At 46.0% G+C, this 8,620-nt stretch overlaps 1 protein-coding gene across 1 annotated transcript in view; it reads left to right on the forward strand.

Moving 5' to 3' along the window:
- Positions 1-6: 6 nt before the first annotated feature.
- The window catches only part of SCARB2 (scavenger receptor class B member 2), a 34,961-nt gene continuing 26,347 nt past the window's right edge, over positions 7-8,620 (forward strand). Inside the window, exon 1 of the mRNA XM_019534251.1 lies at positions 7-193. Within this exon, the coding sequence (XP_019389796.1) occupies positions 77-193 (117 nt within the window). The 5' untranslated portion in view covers positions 7-76. The remainder of the gene's footprint in view (positions 194-8,620) is intronic.

An 8,620-nucleotide genomic window follows, 5' to 3' on the forward strand; every position in this document is an offset into this window, starting at 1 on the left:
GCCGCCGAGCCCCGCGCCGGCCGCAGAAGAAGCTGGGCGGCGGGTCCGCCTGCTCCTGCCCGGCGCTGCGCCCGCAATGAGGACCCTCTGCCTGTCCGGCGTGGGCGGCCTGTCCGTGTCCCTGCTCATCGCCAGCATCGCTCTGCTGGCGGCGCGCGTCTTCCAGAGGGTGGTGGACGATAAGGTGGAGCAGGTGAGATCCCCGGCCCGGGCTGCCCACAACCCGGCGGCCCTCTGCCTAGCGAGGGGCGGGGCGGGGCGGGGAGGAGGAGGCCGCACGAGGATGCGGGTCGGGACTGTCTGCCAGGCCTGCTCAGTGCGAGCACAGCCGCAGTAGCGCGCCCCTCGCAGAGCAGCGGGAGCGCCGCTGCCGGGGGGCGAGGGGGTGCTGCAGTCCGGCAGCGGAGATGAGACCTGGAGGATACGGGTGCACACGCACCCCCTGCGAAAAGCGCCGCTGACGCTGCCTTTGTACCTGCAGGCGGTCACCACTCGCCATCCTCCTCCCCTCCTCCAGCACTGTGGCCGCCTGCAGGAGCTCCCTCCTTGCCACCACCATGATCCGACCGGGCTCCCCGTGCACCCCTAGCCTCTGGGGGACGTGGTGTTCATGCTGGAGGACGTGCCCCAGAAGCTGCACTGAGCGATGTAAAATGAGGTGTCAGTCGTGTGGAGGTCAGCCGGCCTCTTTGAAACACCTCCACTCAGGGGGCACTGCTTGAGGGGGGAAAGGACTCCATACCTGTCAGGCCTGGGAAGGAGAGGTTTGAGACTGAGCAGTGAAAAGAGTTAAAGATCAGTAGTTTTTAATAACTGTAATCAACTGACTGTGCTTGAAGGACCACTCCCAAACATCAATCAATATGTGGTGAGGAGGTAGGAAGCGCATAAATAAGGCTTTTAGTATTTGCTGCCTTATAATGTGTGTGGTATGGTCCTGGTGACTTCTTACATGGGCTCTGCTTACAGATGCATTAGTCTTGATTCTGTCAGAGTTTCTTATGAAGAAACACTTTATCCCTTATCAGGCCAGATGATTTTTTTTAAAGGGGTGAATGAGAGCCAAATACTAGATATTTTTAAGTATAGTTCCTAAATCTTATTTCAAAATGTTTTAAACATTATAGATAGTCAAGTACCGATGAAAATATAGTTGGTGACCATTTATTTTCCTTTTCAACATGCTTTTAAAATGTTATAAAGCCAAGTATTGCTACAATCCCTAAGAATTATTTCTTTATCTTTCTCCCAGTCTACCTGTTTGTTTTTTGAATGGAGATGTAAGAGATAATTAATACTTACTTTCTACTCTGTTAGTTTTATAAAGTATTATTTATTGACATCTGTCTTAACAGTAAATGCAAACTGCTAGTATTAATGATTAAGCCTGTGTATTTATGCAGGAAAAATATCCTCATCCCCATTTGTCAGATGGAGAAAATGAGGCATGGAGACCTGATGTAGTGGGTCAGTGGCACAACTGGGAATAGAACTCATGTCAGCAGACAGGTCTGTCTGAACCGTGACATCATGTTGCTGATACTGCTGCTGATAAATAATGAAGTGACACCAGTTTAATTTAAATCAGGTTATCTTACTTTGAGGTGCAGTGTCTCTTATCAGTTTAATGCACCAATTTAAATCAATTTCACTTATGCCAGCTAAGCCTATGTAAACCAGTTTAAACTGATAGCATGTCTGTATTCAGCGTTGCACTGACAGAAATCATATCACGTTAGTACAATTTTGGATTTAGATCAGGCAAAAGTGTCGTGATGTAGGTGTCGCAGTTGACGTAGTCTTTCTGGACTTTGGGGTGAGAGACAGTGTTGAAGGCCTTCCTATTCTCATTTAAAAAAAATTAGGTAACTGTGGTGTTGATGCCTACATAGTCAGATGGGTCGCAAATTGGCTGGAGGGCTGCACCCAGAGAATGCTGATAGATGGGTCATTTTTGACCTGGAGGTACGTGGGCATTGCGGTCCCCCAGGGCTCAGTCCTCGGGCCTGCACTGTTCAACATCTTCATCAGTGACTTGGATAAGGAGGTGAAAAGCACCTTGTTCAAATTTGTGGGTGACACTAAGATGTGGGGAGAGGTGGGCACGCTAGAAGGGAGGGACAGGCTACAATTAGATCTGGATGGGTTACAGGGGTGGGCAGATGTCAGTATTAATCCCATCCTATTCTCAAGTGCAGGGTACTGCACCTAGGGAGAAATAACCAGCAGCATACCTATAGGGAGTTCCCCAGCCTTTTTGCCAGCACAGAGGCAGAGAAGGATCTTGGAGTCATTACTGATTCCAAGATGAACATGGGCTTCCAATGTGAGGATGTGGTCAGGAAGGCTCACCGCACCTTGTCATGCATCCTCAGATGCATCACGAGCAGGTCCAAGGAGGTGATCCTCCCGCTCTGTGTGACACTGGTCAGGCTGCAGTTGGAGCATTGGGTCTAGTTCTGGGCGTCGCACTTTGGGAGGGATGTGGACAACATGGAGAGGCTCCAGAAGGAGGGCCACTCACATGGTCAGGGAGCAGCAGGGTATATGAGGAGAGGCTATGGGACCTGAACCTGTTTAGCCTCCATAAGAGAAGGCTGAGAGGGGATCTGGTGGCTGTCTACAAACTGGCCAGGGTGGACCAGTGGGGAACAGTAGAGTCCGTGTTCCCCCGAGCACTACTGGAAGTAACTAGGAATAACGGCCACAAGTTGACTAAGAGTAGGTTTAGATTAGACATCCGTAAGAACTACTTCACAGTCAGGGCGGCTAGGATCTGGAACCAACTTCCAAGGGAAGTGATGCTCGCTTCTACCCTGGGGGTCTTCAAAAGGAGGCTAGACAATCACCTAGTCGGGGTCATTTGACCCCAGAATTCTTTCCTGGCTGTGGGAGGGGGTCAGACTTGATGATCTGCTCCGGTCCCTTCTGACCCTACTGACTATGAAACTATGCAAGTCTTCTAGTACAAAGAACTTTCACTAGGAATTCGGTTTCTGACTTGCCTACATCTTTGAACATAAGGCTTGTGGTCTTCTGTAATGATTAGAAGTTAATTGCAAGAGCCCTGCAGGCTCATTCTCTTTCTTCAAAGTGTTTTGAATGGAGAATGGGTGGGTGCCTATACAGGTGCAGAGAGGCTGCTCCAATGCACTGTAATTACAGTGTGTCAGAGCAGACTTAATTAATCGAGTATGCTGGAATGTGGTAATTACTGCACTCCAGTGTCGCATGTATTGCCATCCCTGTGCTGAAGAACGGCTGTGGGGACACTTTAATGAAAGCTTGTTCAACAAACGTTAGTTAAAAATGCCCCTAAGTCATTTTTCAGTGCAGGGACACTGATGCACGTGATGCTCTGGGTGCTTTAATTTGAGTGGCTGTCAGAACTGCTCTAATTAAAGTGCCACCCACCCTCCACTCCTGGAGCACCTCTATAAACTCTTGTGTTTCTAAGGGAGACAGTGGCTTAAGTGTGAGCCTCCTGATGTTAACAAGGCCTTATGTGCTCCTGCTGCTCATATTTGGTAAGAGTAGATCAGTGATCATGTTGTAATCTTTTCACTATTGAAATATCAAATTGCTTTCCTTTACGTTCTCCTACCACATTTTGTCTCATGGATTTCAGTCCAGTGCACTAATGAGCACTCTGCCTTTCTGCGCTAATTTATTACGTCCTTCATTGTTATGTGCATGTGTCATATGTCCAATTTGGAAAAAAAAAAATCTTTCAATGCAAAAGTATTGTGCCCATTATCTTTTCAGATTTTGCTGTTTTTGATTTGTTTGTATCCCAGGGAGCTTCTGGTATTCGTGTACTTATGTTTATTTTAGGATTTCTTGTAAAAACAGGTCAATCTTTCATTGTATTAGAAATGTGGCAAGTCTAGGGTTTATCCCAGTCCTTCACTGTCAGGTTTTTCCATGTCCTGGGTCAGTGTCAGAAACACTCAGCCTCCAGCCGCCCCCTGGAGTTTAAGCTTGGCTTCCATCAGCTACTGCAGCTCCAACTAACTATGGCTGCAGAGGTCAGTCTGTTGGAGGGAGAAGCTCTTTTCAGAACAGATTGGTCTTGGCCATTGGTGATGCATTGGGGGATGTTCCCTTCAGATTTCTGCACTGGCAGTGCAGTGTGGGGCATGGGGTTCCAGCCCAGCTGGAGCCAGGGCCTGGCAGCAGTGGGGGCAGCAGTGGCAGTTTGATTTCTGTGCTGACTGCAGGGTGTGGGACTGCAGTCCTGTCAGAGCCAGTGCCTGGCAGCAGTGGCAGTGGTCACAGCAGCATAGAGTTGTGTCCCTCCAGTGTCAACACATACATGTTGTCAATGGTCCTAGCCCATTGAGAGCTTTTCAGCAATCGTGGAATTACTGCCAGATTGAATGGGTTTAAGATGGGCTACTATCACAATGGGCATGATCAAGTAGATGTAGTGCTTTGTGTTGGACTAGTTAGCTTCTGCATGGTAAGTCTCAAGTTCATAATTGTAATTGTTCTAGTTCATCTGGAAGAGACAGAGCTGTGGTTTTCTATGATTAGTTCAGCACCTGATAGGAAAGATTCTGGAGCAATTGGAGTTGCTGCCATTTATATTTCTAGGGCTATGTCTACACAAAATGTTTACTGTGGAGCTGCCTAATTAGTTCCGTAGTAGACGTCTCTGCATCTATACGTGCACCCCTGTTGGGGGGGGTACAAAACCAATAAACTCTGAAGTAAATACGTTGTTTGTTTAAATTTAAGACAAAAAACTGAAGGCACTGACAACTGTTGATGCTAATTTTAACACATCTAAAGAACTGTATATGATATATCGTGGTTGTCCTCTCATCTACTTCAGCAGTTTAACACTCTTCCACTGAGGTCATTGAGGCAGCTCCAGTTTAACTGTCACTATCTGTAGAATCACTTGCACTATTTATTAGTGCCAGTTCAGAATCGGATTGAGTCAAATCTGATTCAGAACTACTTGACCCACATTCTCTTTTGCTGAAGGATGGTTTTAACAAAATCTGTGGGCAAGGGCAAATTATCATCACACTGCATCTTATTTGCTAATTGAGAAGAAGTGATTTTGAGGAATAGAAACAAGCTTAACGTTGCGTTCATTTGTTAGTCTGTTCCTCTTTTTTTTCCTTGATTTAGCTGAAAGCCTTCCAGTTCTTTTCACAGGAAGCTGCTGTTGGTGGGATGCGTAGGATCCTTAGCGCAATCCTGGACAACAGTCGGGTGTTACAGTATCCCTTCCACCATGGGAGTGGAGATATATGCTCTGCTGCCCACCAAATGATGTCTTTGCTCCAAAGTTTTTCTTTTGTTTGGTACTTGGCAATGTTTGTCATCATGGCTACTTAGTCAGTGTTGGGGACATTCTTAGCTACTTCCATAATTATATTGAGAGCAGTAGATATTTCATCTTCTGATAAATGTTGTCCTCTGTGTTGAGGATCCAAAAGGTTTGCTGCCAGATGAACTGGATGAGAGCAAAACTCAGATCTCTTAGTAAACATTTGTTTTACTACTACTACTTTTTTGGATAGAGGTGAAGAAGGCATAAGCTCAATCAGATTTTCATTCAGTTGTCTGAATGTCTCTGGAATGTTGAAAGGCTTGGTGCATCTCCCTCAAGTTTCTTGATAGCCACTGAAACTAGTAGCAAATAGAATGTTTCTTGAACTCGAACCCAGAACACATCATTGTCGAGAATCCGCTTCCAAATGTTCGTGGGAATAATCTGGGATACTGCGTCATCTATCGAAGCACACTGCAAATAGTTCTTTGCGCACAGCAAACTATGTAATCACTTTGTAGCTGAGCCCCATTTAGTTTTTACTGGCAATAAATGCACTTTCCTTCCCATGCTTCTCTTTCTGTAATTCCTTCTAAGTCTGATTAGCAACATGATGATTGTTGAATGCTTTCACAATCACTTTGCAGTTTACCATTATTGTCTTCATTGTATTCACACTTACTATGTCCTTTGCCAGAAATTCAGCTCACGAGCAAGACAGCCAAATACTAGGGCTGTGTGAAATGTCACTGTTCCATTTCGACGGAACAGCGTTCCATTTCAAATTTAATTTCAATTTGAAACAGCTGTTCTGTTCCGTTCCATCGAAACAGAAAGGCTGTTTCGATGTTTCACTGGGGATGGAGAGTCAGTCCAGCTGGACTGACTTCCCACAACTAGCACTATGGTCAAAACGTTTCGATGAACTTTGTTTTGTTTTGAGGCTGTTTCGATGGCCTTTTTTATTTCAGTTTTGCTGTTTCGACTTCGAAATCAGTTGAAACAGTGTTGAAATGAAATGGCTGTTGAACTTTTGCACAGCCCTACAAAAAACTATTAAATTAGTATACTTTGGCTTTAACATTTGCCATGCAGCTTTCATGTTACTCACATTATCAGTCACAAGGGCTTGTACCCTGGAGGGACCTGCATTTTCAATCTCTTCACTTAGTAATTTGGCTGTGTATTCACCTGTATGACAAGAAGATTTGGTAGCAATTGCTTTCAGGTTCAGGTGTTTCAGGTTCAGGTGTTTGGTTCAGGGGTTTCATAGTTTCATAGTAGCTAGGGTCAGGATGGACCTGAAGAGCATATCTGTGGAGGGCCAGCAGGGGAGATCATGCTCAGGGGCAACCAGCACGGGGTTCATCAAAGGCAGATCCTGCCTGACCAACCTGATTGCCTTTGCCTTTATGACCAGGTAACTAAATCCCTGGATGATGGTGTCACTGTGAATGTAGTCTTTCTAGAGTTTAAGAAGGCCTTTGATACTGTCTCTGACCCCATTCTAATTAATAAATTAAGCGACTGTGGCATTGATGCCTACACAGTTAGATGGGTAAAAAACTGGCTGATTGGGGTGCACCCAGAGAGTAGTGGTGGAAGGGTCATAGTCAACCTGGCGAGATGTGAGCAGTGGGGTCCCCCAGGGCTCAGTCCTTGGGCCCGCACTGTTTAACATCTTCATCAGCGACTTGGATGAGGGGGTTGAAAGCACACCGTCCAAGTTTACTGATGACACTAAGATGTGGGGCAAGGTGGGAACACTTGAAGGGAGAGAGAGGCTGCAACTAGATTTAGACAGACTATAAAAGTGGGCAGATAAGAATAGGATGGGGTTCAATGTAGACAAATGTAGGGTGCTGCACCTTGGGAGAAGGAATCCACAGCATACATACAGGCTAGGGAGTTCCCCTCTTGAAAGCACAGAGGCAGAAAGGGATGTTGGAGTCATTACTGATTCCAAGATGAATATGAGCTGCCAATGCCAGACTGCAGCCAGCAAGGCCAGCCATACCTTGTCATGCATCCAAAGATGCATCTCAAGCTAGTCCAGAGAGGTGATACTCCCCCTCTATGCGACATTGGTCAGGCTGCCATTTGAGTACTGTGTCCAGTACTGGGCATCGCACTTTAAAAAGGATGTGGCCAGCCTGGAGAGGGTTCAGAGGAGGGCCACTTGCTTGGTGAGAGGGCAGCAGGACAGGCCCTATGAGGAGAGACCGAGGGACCTGAACCTGTTCAGCCTCAGCAAGAGGAGGCTGAGGGGGCACCTGGTAGCTGCCTACAAACTCATCAGGGGAAATCATCAGCAAATAGGAAGAGCCCTTTTCTCCCCAGCACTACCTGGGGTGATGAGGAACAATGCTAATAAGCTGTTGGAGGATAGGTTTAGGTTAGAGATCAGAAAGCAGTATTTTACACTTAGGGTGGCCAGAATCTGGAACCAGCTTCCTAGGGAAGTGGTCCTTGCCCCAACCTTGGGTAAATTCGAAAAGAGGCTAGATGATCACCTGTCTGGGGTCTTGTGAAACCAGCATTCATTCCTGTCTGTGGCAGGGAGTCAGGCTAGGTAACATAATGTTCAATAAAGGATTTCCTTGTATATCCATCCATCCATCTGACATCAGTCCTTTGACTAACCATTGTTTGAACTCTGTCATACTCTGAGAGAATGTGATAAGTGATAACGTGATGGTAACTTATGATGGGTGAATTAGTTTGTAATGTTCCTTCCAGTATTGATTTTCAGTTATGGGAAGAGGTTTACCACTTGCAAATATAGCTCGACCTAATGTCTCATCTGCCTTTTCTTGATCTTCTTTTGACATTTTGCCCGCAAAGCTTGATAAAAAAACTTGATTATCTTGAACAGCTACTTATGGTGGATTGTGTATCTATTTGGTGACGGTAATCTTGAAAGTGAGGACCTGCTTCTTCTTCCCCTAGACCTGGCAGCTCAATGTTTTCATTTTCATTTTTTGCAAATCTGCTATTTCACTTGAGCTACCAAGTTCCTGCAACAAAAGGGGGAAAAGATTTTTATTTTTGCCTATCCTAGTCTGGCCTCCTCCATCAGAAGGAGAAGGAGAAGAGGTAGGGAGCTTGCTTCCCTGCTGCCTACTAGAAAGAACACTCTGCTGCTCAGCTTCCTGCTCAGTTGCCCTGGGACTGCAGAGCCAAAGGGAAGTATAGTCAGGGGACTAAGCTTGCTCAGCTGGGTTGAAATAGTTAACTATTTGTCTATTATCACTTAAAAAATTGTTACACCTAAGCCACTTTGGATGCTTCGTGCAAGCAGAAAAGCAGGATACAAATATTTTAAATAAATAA

Source organism: Crocodylus porosus, unplaced genomic scaffold (assembly GCF_001723895.1).
Source record: "Crocodylus porosus isolate Cpor-Errol unplaced genomic scaffold, CroPor_comp1, whole genome shotgun sequence".
Taxonomy (NCBI): Eukaryota; Metazoa; Chordata; order Crocodylia; family Crocodylidae; genus Crocodylus; species Crocodylus porosus.